General features: G+C 39.5%; 2 protein-coding genes across 2 annotated transcripts in view; one reads left to right on the forward strand and one right to left on the reverse strand.

Moving 5' to 3' along the window:
* The window catches only part of LOC111657092 (rho-related GTP-binding protein RhoN), a 29,905-nt gene extending 27,250 nt beyond the window's left edge, over window positions 1–2,655 (reverse strand). Inside the window, exons 1-2 of the mRNA XM_023409080.2 lie at window positions 2,367–2,655; window positions 981–1,068 (exon numbers count right to left, since the gene is read on the reverse strand). Of these exons, the coding sequence (XP_023264848.1) occupies window positions 981–1,068; window positions 2,367–2,471 (193 nt within the window). The 5' untranslated portion in view covers window positions 2,472–2,655. The remainder of the gene's footprint in view (window positions 1–980; window positions 1,069–2,366) is intronic.
* A 3,164-nt stretch (window positions 2,656–5,819) lies between these two features.
* Window positions 5,820–20,554, forward strand: LOC111657126 (NADPH-dependent quinone oxidoreductase VAT1). The gene is made up of 6 exons (XM_023409163.2): window positions 5,820–6,438; window positions 12,213–12,420; window positions 14,286–14,456; window positions 14,653–14,742; window positions 15,517–15,755; window positions 17,596–20,554. The coding sequence occupies exons 1-6, from the start codon at window positions 6,055–6,057 to the stop codon at window positions 17,785–17,787; spliced, it is 1,284 nt and encodes a 427-aa protein (XP_023264931.1). The 5' UTR covers window positions 5,820–6,054; the 3' UTR covers window positions 17,788–20,554.
* The last annotated feature ends 1,548 nt before the right edge of the window (window positions 20,555–22,102 follow it).

A 22,102-nucleotide genomic window follows, 5' to 3' on the forward strand; every position in this document is an offset into this window, starting at 1 on the left:
TGTGAGGGAGAGAGAGAGAAACAACCTCTCATTTTAAATGGGTGTTGTTCAAACACAGTGGAGTGGCCTCACCCACTGCGAAACCAACAGGCAACACCAGCCTCAGCAGCTGCAGCTCTTAATCTCCAGCTTGTCTAGCTGGTCTTTCTGTCTGTCTGCATGGGTGGTGGCTAATAGAACGCTGCGTATCAAAGCTGCTTTCTGGTTGTGTGAGAACAAGTTTTTAGGTGGTGTTGTGGAAGTGGAAATGAAATGTGAAAGGGCCTAAAGGCTGACAAAGGGAGAAAGTTAGCTCTCTGCCGGAGACTGAGAGAATCTGACTGTTTGAGCTCCACAAACTCTCTCTCTCTCTCTCTCTCTCTCTGTCTCAGGAATACAAAATGACTTATTACTCACATATTAGCCTTAACTTTATAGTTTCTAACAGCTGACCCAAAGCCACATCAGCACTAGGAGTGGACAAACAACTCAGCCATCAACACTTGTTAACTCAAAACAACAAAATCAACTTATTTTAACACTGGAAAAACTCACGATGCCAATTCTAACTGTAATAAAGTCGCATATGCCGCCATCTTTACAAACTCTTAAGTGTTGATTATGATGTGACAGATACTTGGAGCAGGCAAGTGCTGAATGACGAGTTGTTTATCCTCTCGCAGAGCTGATATAACTCTGGAGTGGCGGTTCAAAACGAACTACAAGTGTCACATTGACTGTGAAGGTGGTGACAGGAGTGGAGTTACATAAACACTGTATGAACAGAGACAAGTTCAGTGTCTGCCAGCGCTGTGTCTACATCTTAGAAAAATCTAATTCACCCAACACTCCAGCTGTGGTTGCTCATGTTTTCGGCGCACGCTCCGAGGACTCGTATGAATAACATCACAGGATGATGATGCAGCTCAGATTTAATCTCATTGGCACAATAATCTGGCCACACAAAGCAGAAGTGAAACCAAACCCAAAGTGCGTCCTACCTGACGTGTCCCACATGTTGAGCTCGATCCTCTGCTTGTCGATCTCGAAGCTGGCTGTGTAATTCTCAAACACCGTGGGAACATAATTCTGAAACGAGACGTGTGCGTGGCGAAAATTAGATTGGAAGTTTGTTGTGATTTTCATTACATGAAACAATCAAATTAAGGGACATCTCGATAGTGTGATGGTTGGGGGGGGAGAAAAAAAACTAATTAATTCAAGTAGCTGTGGTGCAGATGATAGTGCAGTGATGAACATCAGAGGCCTGTGTGCGTAGAAAGTAGATGAGGCCAATTCTAAGCTTTGACCTATTTCCAAATTCAGAAATTTAGGTCAACAAGCCCTGATTTCATTATCCTCAACAGTTTGGGAGCTCAATTGAAAAAAGAAAACCTCAACAATTACAGAAGACATTTTAGCCCACATCTGTACATCTTTTCTTTATTTAGTTTTTTTTGTTTTGTTTTTTCAGTACAATATCTACAAATTAACTGCATTATATATGTATTGATATTGAATTGTTATCAACATACTGGCAAAACTACAACACAGGTTTGATGGAAATTATATGTTCTAATATTTATCCATTTAAAATCTCAGTTGATATTGTCCAAAATGTTCACTGCTCATTGGATAGTGTTCGTTAGCTCCAAAATATTTAAGGTTTAAATATTACAAACCTTTATTCTTCCTGATGACTTCAAATTGCTTATTGCTTATTTTTTATGATGAAAATCATTAAGAGGAAATCGTCCAGTCAGTAAGGATAAACTCTTTTGTGTGAACGGTTTAATGCTGATTGTTCTAATTAAGACATTCACAGTATTTAACTGCGATATGAAAACACTGGTGATTCACTGTGTTGCTAAGAGGCAGTTGTGCTCACTGTGACTGTTGCTGTGGTCAAACCCGTGATCCTTCCGTATTTACACACCGGACTGATGCGTAAAAGCGCAGAGGGCCCGGATTTCTGTGACAAGTTCACAGCTGAATGGACACGAATCTGAAGCCTGAAAGAGTCTACATTTGATTTTGGCCCATTTTTACATAATAATTGACAACAAAGATCCAGAAAAAAAAAAGTTATATGATGAAGAAAGATTCAACCTCTGTAACGAAATCCCCTTTGGGCAACATCTGGTGTAGTAGAGCGTGTCAGCTCGTGATAATAAAGGAGGAAAAATACATCAAAAGAAATTAATGTTAATGAATAAATTGTGAGTTATCAATCAGCTCCCAACTGATGGTGTGAAAGGGTTTAGAAGTTTTGGTGTAAATGTCAGGGCAGATGGAGACTTTGTCGCGCCGTGTGGTTTCGGGGACTCCACACGCCTGCGCTGCAGTCATCACTCATGTGTCTCTCTGTATGAAATGTTCTCTCTTACCTCTGGGTACGAGTCTTTGGCAAAAACGTGGAGGAGAGCCGTCTTGCCACACTGCGTATCACCGACCACCACGATCTTACAGCGAAGTAATCCCTTGCTCTCCATCGTGCCCCTTGTATCACTCAGTGGTTCTGTGCCTCTGCCTACTTGTCATTTAGCTCGGAACAAGTTGAGGGACGAAGCAAAGATCTAAAGATCGTAAAAACAAAGCGAAAACTTCAACTTCCACAGTCTGGTGTAGTTTCGGCTACATGCTCTGCGTAATGCTGCGCTCCTCTGCTCCACCGGTGAAGTGAGGCACACTGGTGATACCTGTCAGAATCGCGTCATTAAAAACGAATTTCCTGTTAGACGTTTCAAAGTAAAAACTGCAAACAAATAAGGAGACATACAGTTTATTTATTTACCAATGTAAATGAATAGAACAAAAAAAAAACCTTACTAAGTCTGGAAAACTTTTACACAGAAAAACAAATCAACAGGTCTATTTATTATTAATATTTACCATTATCAGGCCTATTATTTTTATTATGCTTTTATTTCGAAGGCAAAACCCTCGTACTTCCTGTCTTCCTCTAGCTGTCTCTGGCTGACTTAATGTAGTCATCTTGCGTTTCAAGCGACAGGCATTACATTATGAACTGTAACATCAATATCAATTGTCCCAAACAGTCCATAGTAGCACATGTGAATTGTAAATGTTTGTCCACTGCCCACATTCTGAGTTATAATGATCCCAGTTCACACAGCAGAGAAAATCTGACATATCTTTAATGTAGTAAAACCTGTATGAAATTGTACTGTTTTGCTTTATCATTATCCCCATGACCCAAGTCAACAGACCAATGTACTACACAGTATAGTGTGTACACACAAACACAGGCTCACGAAAAGATACTCGATTCATTGTCATTTTACTGTGCCCAGACATGTGTATTCTGACTATTTCGGTAGCCCATGAATGACTCTGTACGTGTTTATTATTTAACTACATTATTCACTTCATCATAGGCTGTTTGTCATTTGTAATAGGATCAGTGAGCTGGCATTGCTTAATAGAAACAACCTCTGAGAAGTGCCTCGGCGCCATCTTCTGCTCAAACAAAGTAGGCACATAAGACTGCATTGTAAAGTAAATATGGACCCCACTCTGTTCTTCATATGATTGTTATTGTTATTTAATAGTATGTTTTGTTCCCTTTCATGCTCTCATGATGGATGACGAATCAACATTTCTGTCTTAAATCCTGTACATGAGTAAAAGTAGCCATACCACGAAGGGAAAAATACTTCATTTTAAATAAAAACCCTGCCTTCGAAATCTTACAAAAGTAAAAGTATAGAAGAAGCTTATAATCAGCAAAATGTGCCGAAACTATCAAAAGTAAACATATAAACCTAATAAACCTAATATGCAGTATGGCTCCTTTTCATGTCAGAATAATCTAACACTTTGTCATTGTATTGTACACCTTAGTAGAACTTTCATTTTGTGGCAAATTTAACTACTAAATATACTTTTGTTGAGTTTCATCTGTTGTAATGCATCATATTATAAAAAGTCAAGGCAGCTTTTGTCTGTTGTAAAATATTTGCCCCTGAAATGATGAGGAATAGAAGTGTAGTAAAATACTTGAGTAAATATGCTTCATTGTAGAATAACTGTTTACATTTTTGGAATCAAATATTGAAAGGGTGAGTGATGGCTTGCTCATCTGATTTTAAAAATATATGAAGACAACTTCTTACTTTGTTTATTTTTACTTTTGCTGGTGTTTTTTTTTTCCTTTTTATTGGGTGAACTTCCCTTTCAATCAGTTCACAGGTATGAAATATGGTGCAAGAGTAAAATATGCCAATTGGTTATTAAGGCTAGAACCTAGAACCTTTTCAAAGAACAACTTCTTTTCACCAACAAGTGGTCACATTGTGCATTCAAAAACATCCTGAGTGTGACAGGAAAAGTGTGTGTGTGTGTGTGTGTGTGTGTGTGTGTGTGTGTGTGTGTGTGTGTGTGTGTGTGTGTGGCATCTGAGACTACTTACCACATTTCCCCTCAGACCAGACTTAGTTACTGTTTGTTTTCCCACCTAACACCATGTTTGTACGGGCTGTGTGTATTTGTGTGTACACAAGAGCTTGTGCACTGTATGTGTGTATGAGTTGTGGTTATGTGTTTACCAGTGTACATGTCTGTATAGTAGACACACCCCTGGCAGCTTCCTCTCAGCTTGATTGGAATGAATGAAAGACGTGTAAAAAAGCAACTTATGTATCTTCCACATGTCTTCATATCAAAAAAGAAATTCCCTTCCCTTTTGAAAATCACCTTGTTCTTTCTCACCATCCGTTCACTTCCTGTCTGACGAACTCTACCACTGTGACGAGATGAGAAAGCAGCTCCAGTTGCAGGGCACAACAGTGTGTGCGTGTGTGCGTGCGTGCATGTGTGTGTGAGTGTGTGTGTTGGCTGATAACTAATTGCCATTGTGAAGGAAATGGCCTTCACTGCAAATGTTTCCCCTGAATATGTCTTAATATCAGTTGTGCAGCTGTGCCAAGTGTTTCACATCCAGGCTTACAGACTGTTAAAGTCTTAAATACATCATTTGCTATTCAAGTAATAGACTATATCACTACTTTTGTTTTTCTTCTCTTAAGGTTAGGTTAGTAAGGTTAGGCTCTTTCAAATAACTTAAAAATGTCTCAAAGCTACATGGGGGTTATGTGGGGGGACATTTTAATTGCAGGACAAGTAGTGACCAATAATTAATCCATATCTGCATGCAACAGATACTGTGGTCTTAATATTATTTAACTCGAAAGGCAGGTGGGTGGGAGCTGCATGAGACCTCAAATGATCCCATTTCGCCTTCCCAGCGCTCCAGTGTCCGGGGTTTGAAGCTCTCCGCAGCCCTCTGGCTCACATCTCTGAGCTTTTTGCCAACAAAACGGGTTGGTCACTTTGTGAGCTGCGTCAAGTCAGCTGAAAACAGCTAGAAATGCAACGGAAGGTTCCTGGTTTGACATTCAGAATAAAACCTTTTTTTTTTCTTTTATAAAATATCAGTCTGAAGAACTGGATCCCGTCCACAACAACGTCCAAAGCATCAGGAGAACTTTGCTGGGACTAACTTTGATAGATAAAATGCTAATGGATTCATTAATAAAATCTTATTTATTTGACATTGTTTCTACATATCTGTCTGTATGTCTGTCACTAGCACAATGCTTTTTTAAATTTTTTTTTTTTTTTTTTTTGCCTCTTTTCTTTATCTTTGAAATATCAATAGGGTATCACCCTGGAATTAAATGAGAAGTGTCATTTCGATTTTAGGATTTCTTAATCGAAGTTACGAACTCAAGATAGGCTGGGAAATAGTAATGAAGAATCAAGGTGTTTTATTGTGAAAATCAAAACTGGAACTGGTGTTTTTATTGTGCCCGTCTTGACACTGGGCACTTGTTGAGTGCAGCGCGCATACAGGAAACCACGCAGTTATAATCTCATTTTGCAAAGGATCTGACTGTCTTCAGTGAGGAGCATCTTATTTTATGAAACGGATATATTTGCGTTCAACAGGCTTCTTTTATTTTTCCTCTAGTCTTTTTTTCCAGGAACGCCCAGTCAGGCTGAACTATTGATCTGGGCTGAAAACCTACAGAGCGCACATCACAAGTGGTTATCATGTCTGGTGAAGAAGCTCCAACTCAGCAACAACAGCCGGAGCAGGAGAAGAAGCCGGATGAGCCTCCACCGGCTGCTTCGGATGCTCCGCAGGAGCCCGGGAGCAGCCCTGCAGCAGCCGAGGAGAAGCCCCTCTCCTGCCGCGCTTTGGTCCTCACGGGGTACGGGGGCTACGACAAAGTCAGGCTGCAGGTGAAGACGCAGAGCCAGCCGCAGCTGAAGGCAGGAGAGGTCCTGGTGCGCGTCAAGGCGTGCGGGCTCAACTTCGCCGAGCTGCTGGGCAGACAGGGGCTGTACGACATGCTGCCAGCCCCGCCGGTCACGATGGGAATGGAGGGCTCCGGTGTCATCGAGGCAGTCGGGGAGGATGTGAAGGACAGGAAAGTGAGTAAAGGCCTGCTGAATGCACTCACGCCCACTACATACCACATTACCCATTATCAACATCCACATGCGCTGCGAAGCTGCTTGCCATGGATGTAGTTTGCAGTGTATTTAAACTGAGCAGCTGAGTTCACTCACAAGTTACTGAGAGTGTGAGGAAATCTGCAGCCTGTTGATCCTCAGAGGCAAATTAGTTCTCATTCCTGGCCAAAACATGCTCCTAATCTTTTCCAAACACTACACCAGATTATCTCTCGTTAGTCCCCACCCCCTTTCTTTTGTGAAAGTTGTAGAGAAATCAAGAAAACCTATAAAGTCTTGGCCTTTGATGTGAAAAGCATATTAATATGTTCCCTGACTTCTTGGAAGACCCAGTTAAATGCTTTGTAGACACAAAAACAATGTCCAAATTATTTGAATGACATGGGTTTTTTTTTATGGACACTCCTTCCTGAGCCATTAACAATCAGTTAAGACATTTTTGCCCTTTTTATTTTAGGTTTTAAAACATCTGTATGCAATATGATTTATATGCAGACTGAAAAAAGCAGCCACTCTTATACCCTCCATCTGTCCTATCTATTAATGTACTGTAGTCTCCATAATTGAAAAACTGCGTGGAAAGAGGCTGTCTCACTGGAAAATGTAACATCCTGCCATTATGAAGTGTTTGATTTACAATGTGTCCTTGAAGTGTTTCTCCCTGGCACAACAGTACATTTACCTGTGCCGTGATAAGAGCTTTCCAAAGGTCGGGTTTTATGGAGTTTTAATTTATTAAGTCTGATGAAAAGGTGCAAAACTTTTAGATAGTATGTTTCTGTGCTTCCTTAAAATACATAAAACCCAATAAATGTCCACATTTGAGAGCCTTGAGTTTGTTTTTATGCCATTTCTGCTCTTGGGGATGCGAGATGTGAGTACCTGTAATTTAAATCCAGTCATGCACAGATTGGTCTGTGTGAAGCCTACCTGTGTCCTCTAGTTGTAGCACATTTTCCAGAGACACTGCAGAGCTGATCCTGAGGCCAAAGGATGCACAGGTTATGTGTACGACATTTATATTTACACGAACAGATAGAGGATGAAAGCAAAGTGACCCCGTTGCAAACGACCTTCATGATTTTACGTCACAGCTTTTTTTCAAAAACTCTCTAGTTTTGGCAGGTTCAGGTGTGTTTTCCTGCGCTGGTTAAATCTTTTTACACCATCTCTGTTGATCTTTAACTGGAGGTGCTTACGTAGCTACTGTGTGCGCACACTCATGCATATGGATGAGGGAAAACACCCACAGCTGAATGACTAACAGGGACTCTGCAGCTGTGTCACTGGGTTGATAAGAGGCGCATTATTTGCTTTGTATGGAAATCTCAGCAACAGATGACTCCCGGGCATACATCAAGGAAGAACTCTGATGATGATCCTCTCATATTTTTCTGAATATTGCCATCCTTCCAGAGCAAAGAAACATTTTGCAGGATCAAAATAAGTGGAAACTGTGACCTGCAGTCCGCCTCAATGTTTTCAAGACAAATGAAGCATTCAGTGAACTTTGCACATTTCATTATTGTGCATCCTACCCCCTGTTTGTGCCTCTCGAGTCACACTGCTATGCATCTGGGTTTCTGAAAAAATGTATTCCCAGAAGATCACTTTACAACACTTTCTGCTGTTCTGAAGGTATTTGCACAATCCTCAAAAGACTATTTTATCTGGACGAAAAAATATTCCATCATCTCTTTTATCTGCCTGATAAAAAATGATTTTAAACCGTTGAACCTTTTTAATCCAAACAAGGATGGAAGCCTGGAATGACATGGTTTTGCTCGGTTTACACAATGTGAACTAGAATTTTTAACATTTCTTATTACTAATGTTGGTGTATATTGATGTTACTGTCCAATAATTTATATTTTCATCCCAAATAACACATAAATATTTTGCATCATTACAAAAAATAAGGATATATGTACTTTCTGGATAGGAAACGGGAGCGCAAGTTGAAAAATGGGATACATTATTTAATTTTTTTATGCTGCAACCAATGAAATATATTTTTATCCAAATTGTTGTAAGAGTCTTTAATGATTTTGTAGAAAAAATCTTCAGTTCAGTGCTAAGTCTTGGAAAACAACCTTCCTGGTCTTCCAAACATTGCAAGGTTGATATTTTTCAGAAAATCAGATGCTCAGCTCCGTGAATCCAATGTAATGTCAATACAAATGAGGCTCAAACTGCGGCTGTGTGCATGCAGACATGCATCCATCTGTAAGTATGACTAAAACCTCTCCCTGACCCTCAGTGTCACTATGGAATTCCCCCCTCCTCCTCCTCTGGCTCTTGCTACACTCCTATCCCACCCTCCTCTCATTCCTCCCTCCATCCATCTATCCATTTTCGGAGAACAAGAATCCTACAAGGGGAGTGGTGCGTTCTTACACCTTTTTTTTTTTTTTTGGAAGGAAGCAGCAAAACATGAGACACCACAAAACACCAGATATAGCACTGCAGGAAGCAGAGTGTTTAAAATGTATGAGTATAAAAATTGATAAGTTTAGGGGGGGGGCAAATGTGTTTGGGTTAAGGATTGGAGGTGGTTGGTTTAGGTTAGAGTAAGAAACTGGGTGGGGCTGCGGGTGGGACTCGTACTGCAGTCACACACAGCAGCAGACAGTACGAGAAGGTCGAAGCCACGGTGTTTTCAGAGATTGACAGGCCAGACCGAGCAGAGAGGCTTCTCCAGACTAGCCCAGAAGGGTGTGGCTGCTTCATACGATACTTGGGAAGCAGATAGAGCAGATGTGTTAATGTAGGATCCCATTACAGTTTGCATTTTCAGATTCCAGATCCTGCATTACCTCGTCACAGAGGACGGTCTGTGATTACGCCTCACGCTTCTTGATTGATATTTGGAAGATGAGAGCCGCGATTTCTTTGTTAAACTGTTCCAACTGGTCGCTTTGAAAGACACACACCATCTGTTCTGCAAATAAGCTCTTTAATCAACTTTCTGTTATGTGTAGTTGTAGTTGTTATGTCTAGTTCAGTACAGTGCTCGCCAGTCAAGTACTATATTGAGGTACATGTACTTGAGAGTAACATGAGTGTTTCCCTTTCACATGGCGGCTTTAGTTCGGCTACTTTGCAGATGGAGATTTGACCTAAAACAGAATATGATAAACTTTACTTACTTTTAAGTACTTACTTTTTTGGCTTGTGACTTCATACACATAAAACAAACAAACAGTGTGTAGTTGGGGTCAACTTTCATTTGTCTATGAGACACATTTCAATAATTGTTCCCAAAGGAGTAAAATTATGTAATATTTTATAGATAACAGCAAAGATTAGCAAAAAAAACCAAAAGAATAGATATTTGTGGAGAAGAACTTCCTGCTCCATTAATAATCTCATGACCCCTCAGATCTCGTGACCCTTTGGATCGGCCTGACCCTTAATTTGGGAACCACAGGCCTGAAGTAGTTACAAGTGGCTCCAGTTTGACCAGCTACAACAGGAAAACAATGCTTGCACTCGCCACTAGTCACACTAATACTTTCATACGCTTACTCAAGTAGGAATCTGAATGCAGTACTTTTACATTATGGTAGTAGTACTCGTACTTATACAAAAGATCTGAGTACTTCTTCCAGCACGGCCCGTCTGCGTGTTTGAGCATTGTAAAACACACAAAGCAACTTATTTTGCCGTGGTTGGAGATGCTTTTCCTTGTCTGCTATTGAGGAGTGTTTGTCGAGTTAGACGGTGATAGTTAAACATGTTCATAAAGATGTCAGCAAGAAGTGACACGTCTCACACCGTGTTTATATCGTCATGCATTGACACAAGCAGTGGGGAAAGCTGTACTGTCACACTTAGTTTGCTGGCATAAACTTTGTAATGGCTTCCACACAAACCTCACTGTCCTACTTTCGAACATTATTTCGGCTAAGTTCAGGTCAGATTTCCAGGAACTGAGCTCAGCTGTTTTAGAATTGACTGTCATGCGTTTTTGAGATCACCCAGAGGGGGTTTGAAAGTGTTTCATAACACCAGACGTTGAGAAATGTTATGAACCCAAAAACAAGCATGTCATCCAAGTTTACACACAAAGACCATCCAAAGTGGAAGTGTTAAGAGTTATCTCCCCGCAGCACACACCCAAAATGTGTCAGTTTTGCCTGTGCATGTGTACGTGTTTTTAATATTTTTATATATGTATAAATCTGTCTGTTGCCACAGGTTTGTGTGCAGCAGGAAGTGGGTGTGGCTCAGTGCTCATGAAGCTGCTTTAACAGGAAGCAGTGCAGCATTCATAGTCAGATTAGACTTCTTTCCTGTGCCCTTCACTTTTCTTTTTTTCTTTTTTTGGTCAAGGTGGTGATACTTTAATGAGAGCACATCTCTGTGGGAGAAAGCTGCACACAACGCAGGAACAAATGATTAACTGAGAAAATATTTAGCAGAATAATCAATCATAAGAGGGATGATTAGCTGCAGTGCTACTTTCTATACTTTTACCTATGAGTCTTTTGTAAGGATGAATGTGGATATTGACATAGAGCAGCAGTGTAATAACTGGCCCTGGTGTCATTCAAATCAAAGATACATCAGATGACTTCCTGCTTCCTGACTGCTTGACCTCAATTTGTCATTTGATTCCACCAGATGAACTGTAGGTGGAAAAACAAACGGCTTCACTGTCTCCAATAGTCAAGAGCAAAGTGACACAAGAAATTGAGCTCACAGAAGAAGCAATTACTTCTCTCTCACATGTTCACACGTCTGTCTAATACTCTTCCCTTCTTAGTCTTTAAGAGGCAGCTCACCTGGAGTGAATAGGAATCATGTTTTCTCACCAACTCTAATGTTCATGCAGCTAGTTTTAGTTTTATTTTTCCAGGTTTTGAGATATGTCTCTCAGATTTCTGCTTCCACCCTAATGCAATGGATGTGATTTACATTTTCGTTTTCTACTTTCCACTGAAGAAGTAGCACCTGTGCCAAATGTTCAAAGTGAGATCTGCAGATTATTCACAGCTACAGGGACTTTTTTTTTCACCCTGGAAAGACACTTTTTGTTTAATTTTTAGCCATTCTATCAGTACTGCTCTAATGATGGCAGTGCTGGTTGGTCAGTAGGCAAACCGCTTTGATCCAGACTGAAGTATCTCTTCAGCTGTTGGTTGGACTGTCTGTAAATTCTGCACAAACATTCATGGCCCACAGAGGATGAATCCCAATGATAGCACTTAGCTAGCACCCCCCATGAGGTTAACATTTTTGGCTTTTTGACGCCCTTGTTGAGCCTCAGTTGTTACCATGTTTCCTTACTAACACGCTAAACAAAGATGGTGATCATGGTAAACATTATACCTGCTTAGCGTCAGCATATTATCATTGTTACTGTGATTATCGTAGCGTGCGCGCTCCTGTCTCAGCCTCACAGAGTCCCTAACATGGCCGTTAACTCTTAGCCTTAATTAAATGTACTTTTTCAATATTGTGAAAACTACATATAAAAAATTCTGTTTACCTCCACTGTATTGGAGTGAAGACAAAACTGTCAAAAACTGGACAAATTAAACCAAAAATATTTGCATGGCCACATACAATGTTTTTTTTAGTAATCTTGGTGAGCGAATCCTCTAAATGTTAAGCTGATGTGAAGATCTTGACAAACATCAGGAAATGAATATTTCTGCTGACCGCAAATAATCACCATCACCGTGATCCCCTCAGTGACTCTCTCCCTCCTCCCTCTCCTCCCTCAGGTGGGAGACCGTGTCATCACATTGAGCCGCAGTGGCATGTGGCAGGAAGTGGTCGTTGTGTCCGCCGACCACACCTTCCCCATGCCTGAGCAGATGAGCTTTGAGGAAGGAGCCGCTCTTCCTGTTAACTACATCACCGCCTACATGATGCTGTTTGAGATGGCCAACGTGAGGCCAGGAAAGAGCATTCTTATACACATGGCCGCAGGTAAGATGCATACAGTATATACAGTACATATAGCTTTCTCAAATGATCAGTGTCAATTAAAACTGACAATATAATAATTAGATGTATTATGTATATTATTATGTTTTATTAGTTATGATAAATCCAGTAATAAAAATATAAATAATAAATAAGTTGTTTGTCATTTATCTGGCAAAAAAATGCCATAAAATCAAGCAAAGTGAAGATATATTCTTTTTTTCTTATTTTCTTTTCTTGAAAATTGTGATGAGCAAATTTTTTTTTCATGGAGTTTCATGGAGAAATGAATCAAAGTTGTGATTTTAAACATGACTCATCTCCTCAAACGTGCTGCAAGGTTGGGCAGACAGCCTCCCCTGTGATTTAATTGTTTCAGTGTAATAAACCCAACAAACATCTCCCCCAGTCTCCCGGGCAACATGTGAAGAGTAACAAAGCTCCAGGTCACTAATCACTCCTCTGAATGCAGCCACATTTCTGTGCTGAAAAATTATCAGCCGAGAGACCATCGGTCACAGTTGAGGATGTAGTGTGCAGGCACGGTTGCTTTGGCAACAGCTGACATTTCAAAACGGGGCTCCAGCACCATAACAAGCAAATATGTCTCATTTCCTATGTGTGTTCAGGTGTTTAAATAAACAAGGTGTTAGTAGCATTAAAGTAATCAGAACAGGATCAGAATTATTACGACTTTAGCCACCAAGCTGTAGCAAAATGTCCACTGATGTTAAGTTTTAGATAAAATCTGAATAAAGTCCTGTTTGAACATTACCTGTGACTTACTGCTATTTTAACAATGTTTAACCTGAGACACATGCTCAGATGTTCCTTACACCAAAGACAGTTCAGTTGTTTAACCATGGAGATTTCATGAGCTGCAACAGAAAAGTATATTTTCTCAGGAGTGATTGTGTCTTTTCTTCTTCTTTCACTCTCGAAGTCAAGATTAAAGCGTTAATAGATGCTGCTCAGGATATGACAGCCACTCGTAGTCCAAGTATACAGGTCAGCTATTGTCAGCATCTCAACATCCACCATCACGCTCTAGTGCTCTTCTGTGTCCATGCTTCAGTGTTGAGTGGGTGGTTGTCAGCTGACCTGTATGAATCAGCCACACGAGGCCAGGGTGAAGAAGAGGACATGGAGGATTAGTGTTCATCCAGCACTCCCAGGCGGTCATCATTTTTGAAAAAAGATAAAGAAAAAAATGCTACAAAGCCATAGAGACCAGGAAGTGCTGTTTGCTAGTTCAGGTGTTTGTTCCTCAGTCTTCCAAGAAGTCACCCACCCTAAGATCGCTTCGCTTCAATTCCACTACCGCCCCTGGAGTTGTTATTAGAAATGAAATTTACCCCAATCCCACCGCTGTTAAGGTTTAATCTATCATCTATGGGTGACATTTTAAACCCTTTAAATCCAGTTTCCACTTGTATATAAAAGTCTTGTGTATATATAATGGTATGTGTATAATATAAACATACTCTATACTTCTCTGTATGTCAGTTATCTTTAAAAGGAGAAGAGGAAAAATGGATTGAAGTTTTTCAGATCACTCAATGAAGGAATCTGTGTTGCTTTACAGTCCTTGTTGAAGATAGTGGAAAGATATGTTCAATCAACTCTCTTATTTATTAGGTGCTTATTAAATCAGGTGTGAGTCAGGCAGGAAGTAGCTGTACTCAGTCATTCTTTCTATGAGGTCAGCACTGTGCTAACGCAGCACTTAAAGCCAGTGTAATTTTATTGTCTGATGATTAAATCACTGAGAGGGACCACACAGAAGGTCTGATGCTGAAAGTGAAAATAAAACCCGACTGTTGCTACTGTTCTCAAGTCTGTTTGTGCTACTGTCTGCACATCTGTAGGTGGCGTGGGTATTGCTGCTACCCAGCTGTGTCAGACGGTGCAGGATGTGACTGTGTTTGGCACAGCGTCAGCCTCCAAGCATGAAACCATTGCTCAAGGTGGGGTAACTCACCCCATTGACTACCGCACCAAAGACTACGTGGAGGAAATCCGCAAAATCAACCCAAAGGGTGAGAAAAAGAGACTCCTGTCAACTTCTTGTTCTGCACACTGTAGTGTTTAAGCACAAAAACCTCGAAGCCTCACCTTTCTTTCCTCGCCAGTCTTTTGTGTCTTCGATATGAAAATTGATACAGAGACATAAGAAGCTCTTCACCTTCACCCTCCAGTCCCATCCTTTCCCTGTTTTATTATGTCTCCCTGCAGGTGTGGACATCGTCCTCGACCCACTCGGTGGCTCAGACACCCAGAAAGGCTTTAGTTTGTTGAAACCATTGGGAACGCTTATAGTCTTTGGTAAGACATTTAGAAACAGAGTGTGCGTTAATGTTTTTGTACTTTTGGTTTGTTTTTGCTGGAATGACTTGAATTTTATCCCATTTAAATCATAGTAATGGTGTTTTCCATAATCTTAAAACTGAAAGGACATGCAATAGTGATTAGGTATGAGATTTGACATAGTAGCTGATACAGTATCTCTTACTCTCAGGCCTCCCAAAGGGATATTATTAAAAAAAAATTTAAAGAAAGGAGCAAAATATATTTTTTCCTCCAACACAAGCTATTTAATTTGTACAAATATGATAAAATATGGGTCATTGTAATGCTGTCCCTGTCTTTTCCCCACATGTCTCCCTTCATATATTTAAAATCAGAGTCCTACAATCAGCTCTAACCAGTAACCAGAGATCCTCAGACTAAGTGTCTAAATGTCCCACTTGGATACTACACACTAATTCTAACCAGGTTTTGATGGTGTGGTGTTAATGGGCACTATCGTCTCACAATGAAAGGATATGGATGAGCTTCTCGCAGCTGGAAAAAATGAAAACAAAGTGCAGACTTGTTTTTATATTTCCTTTTTTGTTAAGTTTAATTGGAATTCCAAGGTCACAGTTTGACATTTGTTAGGGCACATGTTGTTTCTTTTATACTAGCTGTGCCCCAAGGTAGTGTACACCAATATTATATCCGGTAAGTTTGCAAAAAGACAAAAACAATATCAAGAAAAAGGCACCACTAAACAGATTTCTTCTCTGTGTGATTTCCTATTCTATTCCGTAATTCCAGGTGCGGCCAATTGTGTGACGGGCCAGAAGAAGAACCTGTTGGCCATGGCAAAGACCTGGTACAACCAGCTCTCTCTTAACACCCTGAAACTGATGCAGGCCAACAAAGCTGTCTGTGGCTTCCACCTGGGCTACATCACTGACGAGGAGCTAATCAGCAGGTGTATGTTCAAGCTGCTGGAGCTCTACAGGCAGGGAAAGATCAAGCCCCGCATCGACTCATGCTATCACTTTGAGGAGGTTAGTTTGATCATGTTCACTGTAAATCTTCTACTGCTAAAAGTTACCACTATGGTGGCATGCCAGATAGCACTGCTTGGGTATCTACCACTACTAATCTGCTGTGTCTCTTTAGCTGCAGCCAGCTGCCAGTTACCTTAGCTTAGCATAAAGAGTGGAAACAGCCATCTTTTACTCCACTACATTTCTGAAGGAAATATTGCAGCTTTTTCCACCACATGTATCTGACAGCTGTAGTTGCTACTACAGGTTAGAATATTTGCATGCAAAACATATGAAGAATATATTGAATATCATGCTTTGCTATAAATTAAACTACTCAACAGTAAACACAAGTAGAGCTTAAACTAATTTGATAACTAAAAGAGTTAAAAATTAGCTCCACCTCAACCAACTCCAACATAAAAATGCTGCTTAGACATTAATGCATGAGTAATACAGCTAATGATATAAATATATAATAATGTATATAACAGTTGCACAGACCATTTTTCTGCATTGAGTACTTTTACTTTTAATACTTCAAGTGCATTTTCCTGATTGTACTTACATACTTTTACTAGAGTGATATTTTCAATGGAGGACTTGTAATGGAGTATTTTTACAGTGTGGTATTACTATTTAAGGAAAGGATCTGAATACTTCCTCCATCACTGTGGACAGTATTCACAGACATGAGATGCAGTAAAACAGAAGCTCCACTGAAGTTTCTCCTGCATCCCAACCTGAAAAAAACCCTCCTCCTGGTGTTTTCCTCTTTTCCATCAATGATCTGCTGTGGTAGATGTGGTAGATGAGATGGTACTTAAGGGTCGTTGCTAGGTGACGATCTTAATTGTTGCCGTGGCATCCACTACTAGCGGGGATGTCTGAGTTTCTCTGACTGGTTTCAAGGATAGGCCGGAGTATGATGCAAGACAATCCTGGCTGTGCGTCTGCGAGCAAGCTACAGACAATAACTGAGGCAGGAAATAATAGGAAGTGCAGATGATTTATGGCACAGATACAGAGCAGAGATATCCATTGTTTTTATTTCATTAATCCTTCCTCCCCATGACTCATCAGTCCTTAGTGCGTGTTCATGTAGTCACTGCAAAAGAAAATATAATCTGGATATGCTGCTGTTTTGGTTTGGTTATTTACACTGTAGATGTAGAAAAACACAGCATATCAAAGGGATGACATGTTTAATGAAAACACATTTTTCCTGGTCTGGTTTCTGTGGTCTCAAGATGGTAAAAATCTGGACAGAAAAAAACATAACATTTAACAATTAAAATCTTTAAAACCTATATTACATTAAACAAAACAAATCCGTCTAAACTACAACAATAACTTGGCTTAACCTGACTAACTGATGACTCAAGGAACCTGTTTTTGTTGGTTTTTTAAAAGCTTTTCTTAAAGCTGCTCTAATCAGTGTTAGACATGGATCGAGTGATTATGTCTCATGTAAAACAGCTCAATTTACTGATCATTTTAGCATCTTTTGGCTCATTGTTTTTACAACCTACAACTTTACTGTTTTGAGTCATTCTCATCAGCATCATTTCCAAAGCCATCAGGCATCCCCGTGCCAAACAACCACTGGATACTGTTAGCTACCACAGCGAAATAAGCAACCATGAGCTAAAATGCTATATTGCCTTTTATGGTGAATATATGTTAATTTTGTGTTCAGTCAGACACCTTTGACCTGTCCTTTAAAACAAATTCTCTTGTTTTTGCTTTTTCACAAAGTTAGTGGCAAAATTCTGAACAGATTTTGGACATTACAGTGAGAGATATGCTCTTATTTTAGGCGGAAAATTAACTTTTGTGCACATCCTGTCTTCTTCAGGTAACTGATGCCATGAGGCGCATGCACGAGCGCCAAAATATTGGGAAAGTCATCCTTCTTCCTGAACCCAAGAAGCAGGAAGAGAAACCAAAGTCCAACGCTGAGCCGGGAGAGAATGTGGAAAAAAGTGAAGCTGATGTCAGTGAGAAGAAAGAGGAGGCCACAGAGGAAGTTAAAGCAGAGAAGGATTGAGTAAGAGTGTTTATTTGAATAGTATTTTTAAACACTTCCTCAACGAGTTTCCATATGGTTTGATTGTCAAAAAAAAGAGAAAGGAAATTAGGAGAAAAAACAAGATGCCATGAATTCTTTGTCAGTATTTTGAAATGTTTCTAAAGTTTTGTTGTGCAATATGTCTATGGTGTGGTGTCTATGTTGGCAACACAAGTTCACTGTATTCTCATACATTACCAAAGGAATAATGTATTGTGATTACAGATGATAACAACTCAACAACAGCTCTAACATGATATGATACCTGTAATAACAACAAACCAGGGCCAGTATGTATAAAACTTTTAAGAAATGGTCCCAAGAGTGGTCTTATACTTCTTATTGGTGCACAGCTTTATGCCCAGCTTGTTATGATTAAGACTCATCATGCATTGTAGCTAACATGATATATGCTTCATTATATTGCAGAATGCAAACGAAAGGCATATAAGAGCTTTGTGTGTGATTCAATGATCTGATAATCATCAAGAAAAAGACAAATAAGGAATGCAAAAATGGAGCGCTTCCATAAAATGTTTACTGGCAAGTTCATAAACTTCTATAACATTGAAATCTACAATAATATGAAATTTTGATTGTATTCTTGCTGAATCCATGAATGTTTTCTTCTTCTCTAGTATTCTTTGGAATAAAAGCAAAATGACTTAATTCACAGAATTGTGACACATGTAAGATCAAACAGATTCTCTGACTGGCCTTATGCATACTGGCTCTGGTTCTGTTGTCATCAAACGTGTCAGAAAAAGACGAGTCTGTATATAAACGTTAAATACATTTCCAGTTCTTGGTCTGGTGGTCGTTTCTTTTTCTTCTGTTTTTCTTCCATCAGTATCATCCTTAAAATCTGGCCAAGTAATTTGAATGTAGTCAGAATGCATGACTTAAGCTTTGGCCATTTCTTGCGACCTGTTACAGATTATTAATTTAATGTAAGTAACTAGTAACTGTAATAGATCAAGTTCTGTAATTTACCCACCCAAGTGTGTTTTATCAGTGTAGAAGTAGTTAGAAATAGCAGCAGTTAAGCTTAGTCTAGTTTAACAGATTGAGATGCATTAATGAAATGTCTGTAACGATGTGGGTGAAAGTGTCTTTTCGCATGCTCTCCTCTTTGATGAGTGTTGTTAGACAATAGTCTCTTTTGACTGTGAGGAACGCCCTGGTCAGTATCTTACTGCACTTTTCTCACTTATTTGTGCCAAATTTAAGCCTTTCACCACCGCCATCACGTCAACTGTGAATAACATTTAGCGGGACTCCCCCGCCTTGGCAATCACTAGTGTGTTTCCTTCCAAACAATGTCAGGCTGAACTTGAGCTAAAACTGTTTGTGAAAGCAGGTTTTCTTCCCTCGAGTTTGCCCTGTGGATTCGCCGCTTTCCTAAGTCTTTTCTTGCCTCCTGAAAATCAAAGTGAACAGTGCTAGGTTCATAGAACCACAGTACAAGATGTGGTGCTTAGCGATTCCTCCACAGGGGAGTAGGTTAAAGAGTTGAAAAGAAAAAGTGCAATCATGCTTTGCTTTCATCTCCAACTTGTCCTAATCATGCTTCTATTGTTGTGCACTTTCTTTTTCTGTGCTCAGCCAATATTCATTTTTGAAGCTCTCACAGCATATAGTGAAGGATTATTAAGCTTCAGTTTTAGATAGCGTATAATAGTGGAGTTCGGGCTCAGTAATTCAAATGTTTTGTCCAGCTGTGGGTGTAATTCAATGCGGTGACGCAGAAGACGCTCCCGGAGCACAAGAAAGAGTTTCCCCTCCATCCACACTAGACCAGCTCCTCACATTCCTCTCTCTACCCTCTGTCCTGCTTTCTGTCTCTCTCTGATCCCTCCCTCTCTCTCCAGCACACTCTGTTTTGATTTCTAAACAATACTTGTAACAAAGTTTCACATGTCATGCTTTATTTACATTTGTGACATTTTTGCTTTTCTTTTGGACACTTTGACAAGTATTGTTAAGTTTGGCCAGGTTTCCCTCTCACAGTATGAAGTAAGACCTGATGTGGAATTTCAGTGGGAACTGGAGTCTGCTAATTCCTCTCTGCAAATATTTATATAATAATTATATCAAAGACGTGCTATTGCATTCAAATGTAAACAGTCAGGGAATATTGCAGCTACATTTTGTTTTTGTGCCAAAATGTAACCTTCAAAATCTAAAATGTGAGACAAGCGTTTCCCATAACATCTGACATCAATATGCTGTAACTGATGTATATGAATGAGTATTCACTCATGCAGCGAGGGACATCTAGTGGTCCATTAAAAACTGTGCCTTGTTAAAAGTGAAACATCATGAAATACGCAGGTTTCCAAGGTAATTACAGTTGATCCTCCACAGTCTGGACTAATGTTTTATCCATCAAAATAAGATGTTACATTTGTTTAATGAATGCCTTAAAAAGTCAAAATCCTTTGAGTCAAAAGAAAATGTTAAAGAAGTATTCAGACACACTTTAATTTTTGTGAATTATTTTACTTTAGCTTTCTTTTTTATTTTTTTATAACTTTTACTAAAAGTAACCATGTTGTTGCACATGAGGTTCTGAACAGGTTTCTTGTCTCAAGTGTTGAAAGATTTGATGTGTGACCACATTCGTGATAGAACAATGCTGCCTTTATTTCATTTTTATACACACTTCATGCACACTTGCATTGACTGTCTGTGTTCACATGGCACTAACCTGCCTGTATTATTAAAGTGTTACTATGTATCTTCATCTAAGCTTGTGAACTGGTGAATCTCTTCCTTAATGGTTAAAAGGGGCTTTAAGGAGATTATGACTTTTGTTGACTTCTACAATTAGTGTGATTTTCACTGTGAGTGAGGTAATGTTAAATCCTAAGGTTAACTGAGTACACGCTAAACAACAGGTTACAAAACTATATTATATATTGAGTTGCTATTGAAATCAAGCCCCACTCCACTTGTGATTGGTGCAGTGATCCCAGATCAACAAAATGGAAAAGTGCGGCCAAGAAAACAAACCGCAGGTGTGATAACAGTTAATAATAAATAATAAAACAGAAGCAGTTTTTATCTGGTTGAGCATTATCCTCAAATATGCACGGCAACCAGCAGGGGTCCTCCTATTTACATGTATGTAGAGCAGAGTCTCAGCGACTGACAGCTGTTCGATTATCCTGTTCCCAAAGGACCTTGCTGATGAACTATGACTCATTTACTCCAAATCACATAGTTCATGTTACTACAGAGCCATCAATTTTTTAAAACACAAATAATTATCAACGATATTATATCTTATGAGCTGTGTTAAGTAAAACTGGATGGGGATTGTTGTAGTTATACATGAGTTGAATAAGCAACAGAGATTTTTGGCTTTTCATAAGCAAGTTGCTGCGTTCCTGTGTCGCCACTGTCAGTGCAAAAGTATCAGGCCTGTCAAGACCAATCTGAGAAGCTAAAGTTTCTTTATCTGATCTCGACATGTCTGCTCAAGTATCTCTGATTTATCTCCCTGTTCTGCCTGAAAAAACAACTCTTGTGAGGAAGCCCCAATGACCAGCTAATGATCATGTATGAGGGATGTGGGATGTTTTTTGGCCGAACAGGACTGTGTTAAAGTTTGACCTTTTCAGTATAAAAAAACATCCAAAAAAAACAATAATTCAGGGTTCACCACAGCGTTTTATTCTTAGTATTTTTCAAATCATGAAACAATTTTCTTTGCTGTAGCCCAGATTAATCATTCGCATGAAGATTTCATTGAATCATAAATCGGCAACAGGAAAAGAGTCGAATAAATCGAATAAAACTAAGAAGCAGACAAAACCTTCACACAGAGCCTCTATAGTTTGATCCAAAAACCTAGAAATAAATTGAAGATGTATGATTTTATATTCCCTCATCTTTCTGTGCAAATTATCTCAAAGTACTGCTAATGTATTATCAAAGATAAGGGGTGCTGAATATCTGAACATACAGACTACAGTGTGTTTATAATGGGTGGGGAAGCTGAGCTGAGCTGATGTTCTGATGCAGTGATAACATTATGCTCATTATCTCCTTCTTCTTTATCAGCAGAATGTAAATCTAGACATTTATCTTAGTTTTTCCAGCCTTTTGTAGTTCAGATACTTGACATGGTCTTGTGAAATTAGAAGATGCCCTTTGTTTAACCCTAAGCTGTCTGGAGTGAATGGCAGTCCTATACTTGTAGCTGCTGCTGACTCGAAAGAAATGCCGTCATGTATTTTTAGATGGAACTTTCCAGCACATGCCAAAGTGACAACATATGTTTAAACTA

The sequence above is a fragment of the Seriola lalandi genome, unplaced genomic scaffold (genome assembly GCF_002814215.2).
Source record: "Seriola lalandi dorsalis isolate HSWRI2012SDOR001 ecotype SW California unplaced genomic scaffold, Sedor1 jcf7180002054383, whole genome shotgun sequence".
In the NCBI taxonomy this organism is placed as follows: Eukaryota; Metazoa; Chordata; class Actinopteri; order Carangiformes; family Carangidae; genus Seriola; species Seriola lalandi.

What these genes read in the sequence shown, in the direction of transcription:
- LOC111657126 (XM_023409163.2), top strand. Translation starts at nt 6,055, where the DNA reads ATGTCTGGTGAAGAAGCTCCAACTCAGCAACAACAGCCGGAGCAGGAG. An exon ending in CCGCAAAATCAACCCAAAGG is followed by an intron (nt 14,457 to 14,652) that starts GTGAGAAAAAGA and finishes GTCTCCCTGCAG; the next exon opens with GTGTGGACATCGTCCTCGAC. An exon ending in CATGCTATCACTTTGAGGAG is followed by an intron (nt 15,756 to 17,595) that starts GTTAGTTTGATC and finishes TGTCTTCTTCAG; the next exon opens with GTAACTGATGCCATGAGGCG.